General features: G+C 52.9%; 1 protein-coding gene across 1 annotated transcript; it reads left to right on the forward strand.

The window, feature by feature from the left end:
* Positions 1–431: 431 nt before the first annotated feature.
* CHRM1 (cholinergic receptor muscarinic 1) lies at positions 432–1,814 on the forward strand (the record flags this gene model as incomplete). The annotated part of the gene is made up of 1 exon (XM_079709096.1): positions 432–1,814. The coding sequence occupies one exon, from the start codon at positions 432–434 to the stop codon at positions 1,812–1,814; it is 1,383 nt and encodes a 460-aa protein (XP_079565222.1).
* Positions 1,815–15,594: the final 13,780 nt, after the last annotated feature.

Raw genomic sequence — 15,594 nt, forward strand, 5'->3', positions numbered from 1 at the left:
TTTGGCAGTCCTGTATACAAAGCGAGTCTCCCCGCTCCTGCCACATGAGCAAGACAAGCATTAGTAGCGATGTCCCGATGAGAAAATTGAGGCTCGGAGTCTGAATGGTGAAGTGGGAACGAGGACTCAGATCTCTGGATTCCAAAGCCATTCCCCTCCCCCTGTGCTGCTGGTAAATCCATTCAAGGCTGGGAAAGTGCATTCTAAGTGACCGGGTGTGGGCACCAGTAAGGGCACTGTGACGCTGTCTGGCCTGCAGCTCTGAGAGGGCAGAGGCTTTGCTCCCAGCACCTTCCACTCTGGACTCTGGGAGACGTCCAGCAGCCCAACCCAAGCCCGTGTCCTCTCTTTTCAGGTGATGATCGCCCCCAAGGAAGGCCTGTACTGTGACTAGAGGAAGGGGCTGCCCCCATCGACCCCGCCCAGCCACCATGAATACCTCAGCCCCACCCGCCGTCAGCCCCAACATCACCGTCCTGGCACCGGGAAAGGGTCCCTGGCAAGTGGCCTTCATTGGGATCACCACGGGCCTCCTGTCACTGGCCACAGTGACCGGCAACCTGCTGGTACTCATCTCCTTCAAGGTCAACACGGAGCTCAAGACGGTCAACAACTACTTCCTGCTGAGCCTGGCCTGTGCCGACCTCATCATTGGCACCTTCTCCATGAACCTCTACACCACGTATCTGCTCATGGGCCACTGGGCTCTGGGCACGCTGGCCTGCGACCTCTGGCTGGCCCTGGACTACGTGGCCAGCAACGCCTCGGTCATGAACCTGCTGCTCATCAGCTTTGACCGCTACTTCTCCGTGACCCGGCCCCTGAGCTACCGCGCCAAGCGCACACCCCGCCGGGCGGCCCTGATGATCGGCCTGGCCTGGCTGGTTTCTTTCGTCCTCTGGGCCCCAGCCATCCTCTTCTGGCAGTACCTGGTAGGGGAGCGGACGGTGCTGGCCGGGCAGTGCTACATCCAGTTCCTCTCCCAGCCCATCATCACCTTTGGCACAGCCATGGCTGCCTTCTACCTCCCTGTCACGGTCATGTGCACGCTCTACTGGCGCATCTACCGGGAGACAGAGAACCGGGCCCGGGAGCTGGCAGCCCTGCAGGGCTCCGAGACGCCGGGGAAGGGGGGCGGCAGCAGCAGCAGCTCAGAGAGGTCCCAGCCAGGGGCTGAGGGCTCCCCGGAGACCCCTCCAGGGCGCTGCTGCCGCTGCTGCCGGGCCCCCCGGCTACTCCAGGCCTACAGCTGGAAAGAGGAGGAGGAGGAGGATGAAGCCTCCATGGAGTCCCTCACGTCCTCGGAGGGTGAGGAGCCCGGCTCTGAGGTGGTGATCAAGATGCCCATGGTGGACCCCGGGGCGCAGGCCCCCGCCAAGCAGCCGCCCCGGAGCTCCCCGAATACGGTCAAGAGGCCGACCCGGAAGGGGCGTGAGCGAGCGGGCAAGGGTCAAAAGCCCCGTGGGAAGGAGCAGCTGGCCAAGCGGAAGACCTTCTCGCTGGTCAAGGAGAAGAAGGCGGCTCGGACCCTGAGCGCCATCCTGCTGGCCTTCATCCTCACCTGGACACCGTACAACATCATGGTGCTGGTGTCCACTTTCTGCAAGGACTGTGTTCCCGAGACCCTGTGGGAGCTGGGCTACTGGCTGTGCTACGTCAACAGCACCATCAACCCCATGTGCTATGCGCTCTGCAACAAAGCCTTCCGGGACACCTTCCGCCTGCTGCTGCTCTGCCGCTGGGACAAGCGTCGCTGGCGCAAGATCCCCAAGCGCCCCGGCTCTGTGCACCGCACCCCCTCCCGCCAATGCTGATGGCCCCTCGCCTGCGTCCCTCCACCCCAGGCCCCGGTGGAAAGCGGGCAGGCGCTGTGACCTCAGACCCAGGGCCCTGCTCAGGCCCCACCAGCCTTCCCAGGCCCCTAGGTCACCTTCCTGCACAGCCCAGGGAGACCCTGCCAACTTTCCAAATTTTGCTGTTCCCAGGCAGGGAGGGGCACCCGGGGAACTGGTTTTTCTGTTCCCTGCTGGGTGGGAATGGGCCCTTCACCAGGAAGAAAGCCCAGGAGGAGGATCCGGGCTTTGGCTTCCTTGTTTGTGTTTAGACAGGAAGTCCGTCCAGGGCCAGCAGTGCGGGCCGGGAGAGAGGAGGTTTAACCGTGCAGTCATCCTTGGCCCAGGGGCTGGCCTGGATTGAGCGGGAGACAGCACCCCCTGCCAGCAGGGAACTGACACCGACCACTGAGACAGAAGCCTGGCTCAAAGGGAGCATCCCCTGCCCTCCCCGGGGACCCCCTCCCTCCCCAGGCACAGCCCACTCTGCTGGGCCCTAGGCACACTCTCCGGGATTATCCAGCCTCTCTACACATGTCCCCAGAGTGTCCCTAGGTGGGTCACCCCCAAGGCAAATGTCCAAGCATCAGCAGGACAATGACACCAGAGGGGACCAGCATGGCTAGTCACCCCGTCCAAGTCCCGAGGCAGCAGCAGGACCAGGTGCCAGGTGTCCCGACTGTCCCACTATGTCATTTCCCTGGGAGTGAGGGGCAGGGGTGCCTGCTGTCCAGCCCCACACCTATACCCCCTGCCCCAGAGAAACCCTCAGTCCCTCCCTCCCTGGCTCACAGACGCCACCTGGATAGATCTGTTCCATCAGATCTAGCCAGGCCTCCCGCATGCTGCCTGCCTCCGGCCCCACCCCACACCGGCCTGGCCCAGCCAACAGGTTCTCTCCTGTGAGCTCCCCAATCCGACCCATGCATGGCCTCCCAGGCGCCCTTATCTCCAGGCCCAGCCTGGTCCCAAATGTTCTTTCCTCCTGACCTCAGCAAGTGCTGAGTCTGTGAATAAAGCCACATAACCAGCGGGCGCTAAGGGGCCTTCTTCCCTGTGTTGGCTCTTTTTTTTTTTTTTTTTAATTTGGCCGCACCTCGAAGCTTGCGGGATCTTAGTTCCCCACAGGGATGGAACTCATGCCCCCTGCAGTGGAAGCGAGGAGTCCTAACCACTGGACCAGGGTATTCCCTCGAGGACCTGGTCTTAAACCAGGGCAGGATGGGACAGGCAGGGTCCAAGCACCATAAGAAATGGGTCACTGCCCTGAGAGTGGTCTCAGGAGGGGCAGCACAGAGTGGCTGGATCTATTGAAACCTGTGGGCCCAGCACCTAGGGTCCCCGGCTCAGGTGAGTAGGGCTGCGGTGGGCAGAGCTGTCTCCCGGAAGCAAAGTTGCTGAGTGGTTATATTTTACTACAGTGAAAGATGCAAATTAGAGTCACCAAAGGATGAAGGTGCACAGGCAGAGTCCAGGAGAGACCAGCTGCAAGCTTCTACTGTCCCCTCCCAGTGGAGTTGTGGGGACAGCACTGAACTCTCCCAGCAGCAACGAGTCACCAACCAGGAAACACAGTTTCCAGCTGCATGAAGTATTGCCAACCAGCAAAGCTGAGCCAAGTCTTGCTGTCCAGTGTTTAATGGAGGCTCCTGACCACCCACATAGCTGACCTTATTAGTCTCCAGCCCCTCCAGAGGCTAAACTGATACCGAGAGGCCCATGGCCCCCAGATAAGCAAAGACACTCTTACCAGGCAAGATATTCCAAGGGTTTAGGGGCTGTCTCCCAGGAGCCAGGCAAGGGCCAAACCTTTCTTTGGAATGTGCGGTGTTTGGACAACCCAGACCTGCTGAGTTAATCCTTCAGTGCACAGTGCTCCTGTCCAGTAGCATCAGTATCACCTGGGAGATCATTAGATGTATAAGTTCTCAGGGTCACCCCAGATTTACTGAATCCGAAACTCTAGGGGTGGATCCGAGCCATCTGTTTCAGCAAGCCGTCCAGGTGATTGTGATGCAGGCTAAAGTTTGAGAAATGCTGGCCTAGAGGAATGAGGTCCCAGGTGGGGCTAAACCCTTACGGAGAGAGAGAGTGAAGATTCACCCCACACACAGCTGTCAGGACTCCCAGAACCCTTTGAAAAGGAAGCTTCCCACGCTATGGGCAGGGGTAATCCACTCGAGAGGTGGACAGGACAGCCCAGCCCAGGGCTGCCAGGTACACAGCACTGTGGAGAATGACTGTAGGACACAAAGCCCATCCCGCTCTCCCACAGCACAGCTTCCTGGGTTGTCAGATCAAGACCTTGAGAGGGTCCCTCCCTGGCCACCGCTTAGCCCTGAGCCCCCTTTCATGTTAAATGCCCTGCCCTGTGTTGAAGGCATTGGTCCTGGGACACGGATGAGGGGTTGCAGGGGAGACTGAGGGAGCCAAGCAGTATTGGGAGAGCGGGGGTGTTGGAATCAGACTGGCTTGACCTCTACTGGAGGCCAGGAGTTGCGGGGGGGCGGTCAAAGCTGGTATTCGGGTGAGGAATGGGGCTAGCGGGTCACGTGTCCCTTGTCCCAGGCACAGGCCCGTGCCCCCTCCCTTCAGGCATGTCTCTTACTTTCAGGGTCCTCAGCTCTGAAAGGGGAAGGAGCCCTCCCGGAGCCTTAAGAGGATGAGAGAGACTGTAGGAAAAGCACCTCAGTGGCTTTTACCATAGAACCAGGCTGCTCGCAGGTGAAGGCCAGACACCAAGTCCATTTTCAGGTCCATACCTTTCCCTTCTCCTCCAGCCTGGGCTTCTAAAAGAGTCCAGAGTCCCATCACCCCAGCCCAGGGAGAAGATACAGGGCTTGGAGAAAGGAATAGGGGTGGGGGAGAGTGTGCAATCCAAGAAGGCTTCCCAGAGATGGCGTCTGTGCCCCGAAAGCCTCTGAAGCAAGATTCCTTCAGAGCCAGCGGCCAGAAGTTGGAGGAGATGGCTGGAGCCCGACAGGAGAGGATGGCTGGACATGGCATCGTCCACCCCAAACACTGCACCCCCTCCCGCCTTGAGGGAATACTTATCTGCCCCAGAAACAAGGGCGTTTTGTGCCAGAGCAGGAAGTAGGGAAAGAATGGGGTGGTTTTGTGAATGCCACCTCCTCTGGCCAGCAGGCTGGAGCAGACCTAGAGAAGCGGGCGACTTAGGAGTATTTCTCCTCCCGCCGGCCCCCACCCCTCCATTCCCATCGTGTCGCTTTAGCGCCATCTGCAGGCAGTCAGGGGAATAGCCCTGCCAAGAAAGGAGGCACTTAGAACCGGCCTGGACGGCTTCCCAAAGAATAGGAAGGAAAACAGGCCAAATGAGAGAGTAGATGGTCTTGGCCACCTCAGCGCCTACCTCCACACCTCAACAGGAGCCCTAGGTCCCCGAAGGATCAGCTCACTTGGCTGATACTACTCTGAGGCAGGCCCTACCTCTGTCCAGTATGTCAACCTCCCCAGACAACTAGGAGATGGATGAGGAGAGACTGGCATCTACGGACAGCGCCATATTCTCCTGGGCCTCTCCCAGAACTGGTGCTGACCAAACTGTAAATTCTCCCAGGTAGCTGCTCACCTTTTTTTTTTTTTTTTAATTATTTTTGGCTGCATGGGGTCTTCGTTGCTACACACGGGTTTTCTCTAGTTGTGGAGGGCGGGGGCTACTCTTCGTTGCAGTGCACAGGCGTCTCATTGCGGTGGCTTCTCTTGTTGTGGAGCATGGGCTCTAGGCGCATGGACTTCAGTAGTTGTGGCGTGCGGGCTCAGTAGTTGTGGCTCTCGGGCTCTAGAGCGCAGGCTCAGTAGTTGTGGCGCCCGGGCTTAGTTGCTCCGTGGCATGTGGGATCTCCCCGGACCAGGGCTTGAACCCGTGTCCCCTGCACTGGCAGGCGGATTCTTAACCACTGCACCACCAGGGAAGTCCCCTGCTCACCTTTACAGCACAAAAGCCTTTTGAATGCCAGGTGCCCCACGCTGGCCTCCAGCCTCTAAAGAGTTTGAGGTGATGCTTTTGTTCTCAGCATCTTTGGTGACACACACAAACTGTAACTCCAGGAATCAGACTCTCACACAAAGTCGGCCTGAAAACGGTTCTCACTCTTCTCTCCTGGCCCCGTACTTCTTCTGCCCCCCAGTTCCACTCCTCATCTTGGTATTTCTGGCCTGACTAGCACCACCATTCATGGAGTGTTCAACCCAGAAATCTGAATATTTCCCAAATTCATTCAGTTTTCTCCATCCCCCCCGCTCCCCTCTGTCACTATCCTAATGCAGGCCTCTTGCCTGAAATGCTAATAATCGCTTAATTCAGGGGTGAGCAAATTTTTTCCATAAAAGGCCAGATAGTAAGTATTTGAGGGTCTGTGAGCCAAGAGGCAAAATGAAGCATATTTTTGGGCTTCCCTGGTGGCGCAGTGGTTGAGAGTCCGCCTGCTGATGCAGGGGACACGGGTTCGTGCCCTGGTCCGGGAAGATCCCACATGCCGCGCGGAGCGGCTGGGCCCATGAGCCATGGCCGCTGAGCCTGCGCGTCTGGAGCCTGTGCTCCGCAACGGGAGAGGCCACAACAGTGAGAGGCCCGCGTGCCGCAAAAAAAAAAAAAAAAAAAGAAGCATATTTTTTTAGGTACTTGTATATTATACAGTCTCTGTCACAACTCTGCCATTAGGGTCAAAAGCAGCCATGAACAACACATAAGTAAATGAACGGGGCTGTGTTCCAGTAAAACTTGATTTGAATTTCACTGAGATTTGAATTTCATATAGTTTTCCTATGACACAAAATATTACTATTCTTTTGATTTGTTTTTCAACTATTTAAAAATGCAAAATCCATTCTTAGCTCACAGGGGATACAGACCCACAGGCCATAGTTTGCCCACCCCTGCCTAAGTCAGTCCCACCCCCATCCATTCGCCATGCTTCAGCCAAAGGGCTTTTGCCAACACACAGATCTGACGCTGTCAATTCCTTGCTAACAACTAGCCAATAACAGCTTGAGATTTTTTTGTTTGTTTGTTTGTTTTTTGGCTTCGTTGGGTCTTCGTTGCTGTGCATGGGCTTTCTCTAGTTGCGGCCAGCAGGGGCTACTCTTTGTTGTGTTGTGCGTGCTTCTCATTGTGGTGGCTTCTCTTGTTGCAGAGCGCAGGCTCTAGGCATGTGGGCTTCAGTAGTTGTGGCACACGGGCTCAGTAGTTGTGGCTCACAGGCTCTAGAGCGCAGGCTCAGTAGTTGTGGCGCACAGGCTTAGTTGCTCTGTGGCATATGGGATCTTCCCGGACCAGAGCTCGAACCCATGTCCCCTCCATTAGCAGGTGGATTCTTAACCACTATGCCACCAAGGAAGTCCCAACAGCTTGAGATTAAAAAGCAAGCTCCTTAGCCTCCAACAACCTTCACATTAAGACCTGCTTCCTTCTTCAGCCTCTTCTGTCTGGACACCTCACCACACAGACCCTACTCCCAGCCTCTGAAATTCTCCTGGTCCTCACACAGGCCTCAAGCTCATTCCATGCGTTTACTCCTCTGCTTGGAGTATTCTCACCCTAAAAAGGAAAAAGTTCTGTTTCCTTTACACTCTACTCACAAACCTTCTGACACTAAATATGTGGGGGGTTTTTTCCCACACCAACCAATTCTCCAACATGAGCCAGGGGTGTCCTACGATTCAATTCCGAAAATATCTACCTGAAATTTACATCAGATCCTACATGTTAAGGACTCAGTCCCACAAGACAGCCCACGCTTCAGACGCCAGTCCCAATTAGTGAGTCCCAAGGTTACCCACACTTCTCTCTGCTTTGGCTATAAATCCATGACCCCACTTCAGGTTTAATAATTTGCTGTGCTGTTCACAGAACTCAGGGAAACACTTACATTTACCAGTTATATAATAAAGGATATGATAAAGGATACAGATGAACAGCCAGATGAAGAGTTACAAAGGGTGAGGTCCAAAGGGTCCCAAGTGTGGGAGCATCTGTATCTGTGGAGTTGGGATGCACCACCCTCCCACCACATGGATGTGTTCACCAACCCAGAAGCTCTCTAAACCCCAAATTTTAGGGATTTTTATGGAGGCTTCGCCATGTAGGTGTGATCGATTGTTAATTAACTCAATCTCTAGCCCCTCTCCCCTCCCTGGAGGATGAGGCGTGGGGCTGAAAGTTCCAAGCATCTAATCACGGCTTGGTCTTTCTGTTGAGCAGGCCCCTTCCTAGAGCCAGCCAGGACTTGTCTAGAGTCACCTCAATAGAACAAAAGACATTCCTCCTTATCACCCAGGAAGCTCTAAGGGATTTAGGAGTTCTGAGTCAGGAACCAGGATCAAAAACCAAATACTAGAACAAAAGATGCTCCTAGGGCTTCCCTGGTGGCGCAGTGGTTGAGAGTCCATCTACCGATGCAGGGGGACACCGGTTCGTGCCCTGGTCCGGGAAGATCCCACGTGCTGCGGAGCGGCTGGGCCTGTGAGCCGTACTCCGCAACGGGAGAGGCCACAACAGTGAGAGGCCCGCGTACCGCAAAAAAAAAAAAAAAAAAAAAAAGATGCTCCTAGCACCCCTATCACTCAGGAAATTACAAGGCAAGAGTTTGGGAGCCAGAGTTTGTGAACTTGGACAAATCGCTTTATTATTCCAATCCCCTCCTCATCTGTAAAAGACGTATACTCATGCTGGGCCTGTCACATATGAAACACTCAGAAAGCATTGGCTTTCTCCCCACGTCTGCAGTGGGTGAAAGCATTTCACTTTCCCTTTCTCATGCTCCTCTGCCTCTGCCCAGCCAACTGGCGGGGGGCGGGGGAGGGGGGTGCGGGGCAGGGGGACACACATTACACCACAGCCCTCAGGATCAGTAAAGTACTGGACACATTGTCTGTGACACAGTAGACAATAAATGATCATTAGTATATTATATTTTTGCTTATTATTATATTTTGCCTTAGACAACTGGGAACCAGACAGGAAGCCCATAGGTTTCTCTGACTCCTATTAGCATTCTTCCCCTCTGACATGTGAACAAACTCTCTTTTTGAATCTTTTTTTTTTTTTTTTGGCCGCTCTGGGTCTTTGTTGCGGCACGTGGGCTTCTCTAGTTGTGGCGCGCAGGCTTAGTTGCTCCGCGACATGTGGGATCTTAGTCCCCCAACCGGGGATCAAACCCGCATCCCCTGCACTGGAAGGCAGATTCTTAACCACTGGACCACCAGGGAAGTCCCTCTTATTGAATTGAACCTGTGTCCCCTGCATTGGAAGGCGGATTCTTAATCACTGGACCACCAGGGAAGGAATATGTGTTTGGTCTTTGTCCCCAGTTCCTGACACAGAGCTTCTAAAACCCTTGGAATTTCCTGAGCGATAGAGGTGAGAGGAGTGTCTTTGCTTATTCACAATGAGCCCATTTCAACCTTTCCTGAGTTTGTGTTAATGAGGGCATTCGAGGGGCGGGGAGCTAGATAGCTTCAGGATGGGGGCTGGTTACCAGAGGAATCCACTATGTGAATAGAGGGTTGGAATTTTCAGCCACATCACTGACCTCCGGGGAGACTGAGTTGATCACTAATGGGCAATGATGTCTTCAATCACGCCTATGCAATGGAACCTCCGTAAAAGCTGCTGAACAGCAGAGTTCAGAGAGCGTCCAAGTCGGTGTACACAGCAAGGTGCTGGAGGGTGACTCACACAGGGAGGGCATAGAAGCTCCGCACACCTTCCCTCCCCCATACCTTGCCCCGTGCATCTCTTCTGTTTGGCTGTTCCTGAGTTGTATCCTTTCTAATAAACTGGTAGTACTAAGTAAAGCACTTTCCTGAGTTGAGCTGTCCTGGTTGTCTCTAGTTGTCCTAAAGAATAACTGGACCTGAGGAGGGAGTTGTGGGAACACTCTGAATTTATAGTGCCTGTGACAACCTGGGACCTGCAACTGGCACCTCAAATGGGGACAAGTCTTGGGGGAACAAGCCCTTAACTCGTGGTATCTGTGCTAACTCCTGGTAGCTAGTGTCAGAGTTGAATTGAATTGTAGGACTCCCAGTTAGTGTCCAGAGAATTGGTTGGAGTGAGGGGGAAAAAACAACACATAAACACACACAAACACACGTGCGTGGTGTCATAAGTGTTGTGTAAAACCAGTTCAGACTATATCACAAATGAGGAAACTGAGGTTAAGATGTTTCATCTGGATAGAGCAGGAGTCCATCCCCCAGATGACCTTCAAAGCCATGCTCTCCTCCTCTTAACCCTGACGGCCACCTCACCTGGATGACTCACTCATCTTATCAGTGCTGTTGGCATGACCTCCTCAGCCCCAGGGACCTCACTCTCCACTTCACGTCAGCCACACCCAGTCCTCAGCTGCCCCCTCTTCCAGAGCTTACCCTCCAGCGTCCTCACTCCTGCTCCCCGCCCCCGCCAGGCCCTGTCCTTTTTGTCCCAGTCCTTCAACCCTCTCCCCTGCCATGGCTTTTCCTTGAACCGGGCCCTCTTTCATCAAATATCCACGATCCCCCAGCCCCTGGCTTTCCACTGCAAACTCACCACCCTGGACCAACGCCACCAGCCATCCATCTTCCCTTGTCCTACACAGGGGCAGTCAAGCACTGCTGGGAAAAAAGTCCTGCCACCTTGCAGATTGGCACCAGAATCAATGCAGGGTTCCTGACCTCAGCCAATGGGCTTCATGGTGCCATCTAACTACCCCGGTACTTGTCCTCAGTCAGCTCCCTTGCCTTATTCCCAAAGGTGTTCTCAGCTTTCCCCTTCTCTCCTCATTCTCCTCTCCTCTTTCCCTACCCTCCGTGCTCACAAGTGACCTTGCCTCCTTTGTGTTCATTTAAAAGAGCTAACACTCAAACTCTGTTTAAGAAATCTTGCAGTCACTGCAGCAATTATTCTACCTCCCACACGTGGGAGAATAGGCATGTGCCAGTGCCCCCCTTCTGGCTTCACAAAAAACTCACAGGTATTTATACCTTTTACAAAACAGAGATGTGAATTTAAATATTATTGCCAGGGCAACACATCATTAAGGAAGACAAGCAATCAGAATTACAAGCTTTTTAAAAGTTAAAGGTTACTTTCACAGGACAAAGCAACAGCCTCTTAAATTTCATTGTTTGACAAGACTCCCTTGTTAGAATTAACATTTGCAAGGTTGGTCTTATGATTCAGGAAAGAATCTACTTTTATTTCTGCTGCTTCAGAAGAAGACGAGGAACATCTTCTTATCATACTGAGATTTTTTTTTCTTTTCTTTTTTTTTTTGGCCACCATGTTAAGGGGCCTGGAGTTTTCAAGGCCAAGTGCTGAAATTCCACTAGTTAGCACCAAGAGAAACAAAATCAGGTCTGAAGCAGACTGTTCACACTGCCTGGCAATCCATCTACATTTCCCTCAGACGGTGGCCCTACCATTCCACTCCGTCAGGGCTGGTCCAACTCCAGTGTGCATGAGTCATCTGGCACTAAAATGCAGATTCAGATTCCGATTCAAGAGGTCTGGGGTAGGGGAGTTGTCTGATGGTGTAGTGGTTAGGATCCCAGGCTTTCACTGCCGTGGCCTGGGCTCAATCCCTGGCCAGGGAACTGAGATCCCACAAGCTGAATGGTGTAGCCAAAAACAAAAAAAGAGGTCGGCGAGGGCCTGAGATTCTGCATTTCCAACAACTAGATGATGTACTTAGTCCCAAACAGACACTGTGAATTATGTCCTGGATATTTATTCATACTTCCTCCCCCTCCTCAAATCTCCAACACTTAGGAGGCCCCAATCTGAACTCTCAGCTATTGACCATGTTTCCTGTTTGGCTGAGAAAACAAAAGCAATGTGCGGTGGAATTCCACAAATTCCACCCCCACCCCACCCCTCCCCCATCTACCCACCAATTCTAAACTCGCTACTCCACCTTCTCTGTGACCAGCTCCCAGTAAAGGCCAGCCCCACCCCATCCCCACACTAGATCCCACCCGCTCTCCGGACCTCAAAGGCATCCATCCAGCAAGGCTCCTCTCTCCAGCATTTTCCCCTCTCCACTGAAGCACATATGCTGTGATTGCACCCATCTTAAATAAATAAATAAAAAGCCTTGTGTTGCATATTTGAAAGTTGCTAAGAAACTACATCTTAAAAGTTCCCATCATTGGGCTTCCCTGGCGGCGCAGTGGTTGAGAGTCCGCCCGCCGATGCAGGGGACATGGGTTCGTGCCCTGGTCCGGGAAGATCCCACATGCCACGGAGCGGCTGGGCCCGTGAGCCATGGCCGCTGAGCCTGCGCGTCCGGAGCCTGTGCTCCGCAATGGGAGAGGCCACAACAGTGAGAGGCCCACGTACCACAAAAAAAAAAAAAAAAAATCTACAAACAGTAAATGCTGGAGAGGGTGTGGAGAAAAGGGAACTCTCTTGCACTGTTGGTGGGAATGTAAATTGATACAGCCACTATGGAGAACAGTATGGAGGTTCCTTAGAAAACTAAAAACAGAACTACCATACAACCCAGCAATCCCACTACTGGGCATATGCCCTGAGAAAACCATAATCCAAAAAGAGTCATGTAGCACAATGTTCATTGCAGCTCTATTTACAATAGCCAGGACATGGAAGCAACCTAAGTGTCCATCAGCAGATGAATGGATAAAGAAGATATGGCACATATATACAATGGAATATTACTCAGCCATAAAAAGAAATGAAATTGAGTTATTTGTAGTGAGGTGGATGGACCTAGAGTGTGTCATACAGAGTGAAGTAAGTCAGAAAGAGAAAAACAAATATCATATGCTAACACATATATATGGAATCTAAGAAACAAACAAACAAAAATGGTCATGAAGAACCTAGGGGCAAGACGAGAGTAAAGACACAGACCTACTAGAGAATGGACTTGAGGATATGGGGAGGGGGAAGGGTAAGATGGGACAAAGTGAGAGAGTGGCATGGACATATATACACTACCAAATGTAAAATAGATAGCTAGTGGGAAGCAGCCGCATAGCACAGGGAGATCAACTCGTGCTTTGTGACTGCCTGGAAGGGTGGGATAGGGAGGGTGGGAGGGAGGGAGACGCAAGAGGGAAGAGATATGGGAACATATGTATATGTATAACTGATTCACTTTGTTATAAAGCAGAAACTAACACACCATTGTAAAGCAGTTATACTCCAATAAAGATGTTAAAAAGAAATTAAATAGTGAAATAATTTTTAAAAGCCTTTGGCCCTCTTCTTCCTCCAGCTAGTGCCTCATTTCTATCTTCCTTAACAGCTACACTGTCTAGTCACTGACTCCAAATTCCCTCCTCTGATCCTTCTAAACCCCTTCCAGTTGGCTTTTGCCCTAACCTCAACCAAAACTGCTCTTGTCAAGGTCACCAAAGACCTCACCCTGATCAACACCGTGGCCAAGGCTCTGTCCCCTTACTTGGTCCCCGGAAGCATTTGACGTTTCCTCCTTCCTTTGTCCCGAGGCCACACTCTCCTACCTACCTCACTGGCCCTCTTTCTCAGCCTCTGCTGCTGGCTCCTCCTCCTCTCTCCCCTCTGAAGGGCTTGGCCCTCAGTCCTTGGTCCTCTTCTCTTCCCTTCCTACACTCACTCCCCTGGTCATCTCCTGTCGTTTCGTGGCTTTAAATGCCAGCCGTGCGCATGATGCCCAAATCCCCATCTCCAGCCCAGAACGCCATGAACACCAGAGCAGCATGTCCGACGAACATCCTGACGCTTCCATTTAGATGTCTGCTAGACCTCAAAAGCATCAGGGCCCAAACTGAGCTGCCAGTTCCCTTTTAAATCCCATTTCTCCGGCCATCTTCCCCACCTCAGTAAGTGGCAAATCCAATCTTCTAGCTCCTCAGGCCGAAAACCTTAAAAGCATCCTTGACTCTTCTATAGCTAGGCACTCCCCCCTCCTCCAGGCTCACCAGCACCCTTATGTGAACTAGAAGAGGGCGGCCCTTCAGTGCAGACACAGTACCACGTGGGTGACTTGTCAACCAGACGGAGCCCTTTGTGAGAAGGAGAAGGTGATCCCCCTGCATCCCGGACTCAGGACCACTGCAGGTGGAGCACGTTCTGCCCTTCAGCAACGCCCGCGTCTGGTGACTCTGTGCCCAACCGCACACGCATTGGCAGCGTGTCCCCAGTGGCAGCCTCCCAGGCAGTTCCAGTTAGAAGACAATTGTACTTCCTGCTGCTTGGCGCCCGCTTCCTGCCCATTTTCCAAATCTGGTCCTGCCTCCTCCTGGCAGGTCCGGACGGCCTTTCAATGGGTTCATTTGCTGCTTAAGAAAACCAGGAACTCTGACAGATACTATCTCGAAACTTTTACCAATACCTCCCACCCTTAACATTAGAAAAATCCGTTTCTCCACCCTCCCCTGGAAGGGCTCTGGAGAAGACCACCAATGATCTCCTTGTCACCAAACTGCAGGCCACCAGGGACAGCTCTGCTCTGACCCTGACCTGGCCTCTTTCTCCTGCCTCCCCATCCCCCCACCCCAGGGCTCTGTTCTCTCCTCTTCCTCCTCCTCCGCGGGTCCCTCTTCCACTGTCCCGTGAATGTTGCCAGTTCTCAGGGCTCCAGCCTCTCCTTTCTGCCCTTCTCACCCTGCACACTCACCATCACATCATTCACACCCACCGTAGGTACCCCCACCTCTACCACTCTGCTGAGCTGTAGACCCTCCTCCACTGGAAACCTCCACCTGCCAAGTCCAAGGGCACCTAAACCCAGCACATGTGCATGGAGTTGATCACCTTCCCGCCCACAGCTGCTTCTCTTCCTGCCTCCCCCGCTTAGCTCCATGGCCCCAGCCTGCTCCTCCAGTCTCCTAAGCTAGAAACTCAGGAGTCACAACACAGCAACCTTCTCCCCTCACATCAAGTCTATCCCTCCTAGACTATCACGAAATCCTGGAGCTTCTTCTCTCGAAACATCTGTCCAAGCCATCCCCTCCTCTGCCACCCCACAGCCTCTGCCTCTCTCTTCCAAAGCTTCCACCAGCCTCCTAAACGGCGCCCAGTCCTGACCACCCTCAGCTTCTTCCAGCAGCCGAGCCAGAGTGAGCTTCCCAGAACTCAGTCCTGACCGTATCACTCCCTACCAAGCACATCTCAGGGGTTTCCTTTCTCATTCTTATCTGAGCTTCTTATAGACTCTCGTGTTTTATCCCAGACCTTCTGAAACAGAATATTCAGGAGAAAAACCAGGACTTTTCTTTCTAATCATCGTCCTTGGGCATAACTAAGCAAGGCAAACGTTGCGCTAGTGATTCCTAAACTGCTGTGGGAATCATTTAAGAAAGTTAATTAAAAATAGACTCCCAGGCTCACTCCCTTGGAGATTCCAATTCAGTGAATGTTAAATGGGGGAGACTTTTCCAGAGGATTCTGCATAACCAGGGTGGGAACCACTAATCTACAAACAGGCAAAGTATAGCTAATTTGAGCATGGCTGTTAAAGGCCTTGGTGCTTCAGCTTCCGGTTGGCTGTCACCACTCTCCCAAGCTAGTGTGGTCCAAAACCACACCCACCATGGTGTCTCAACTGAGTGGCTAGACATAATGTCCCCTCTAGCCGGGTGGCCCTGTCCTCTACGTGTATCTCACGATTGCCTGCTTGTCGCTCAGTCTCAACTCAAATGAAGGCTCCAAGAGGCTTTCCCTGATCTCTCCTTGGTTAAACACTTTGTCTGCACTCCACAGGGCCCAGTTTACAGCTGCCCCACAGCCTTTACCTCAGAACTGTGATTATTT

The sequence above is a fragment of the Hyperoodon ampullatus genome (genome assembly GCF_949752795.1).
Source record: "Hyperoodon ampullatus genome assembly, chromosome: 7".
Classification (NCBI taxonomy): domain Eukaryota; kingdom Metazoa; phylum Chordata; class Mammalia; order Artiodactyla; family Ziphiidae; genus Hyperoodon; species Hyperoodon ampullatus.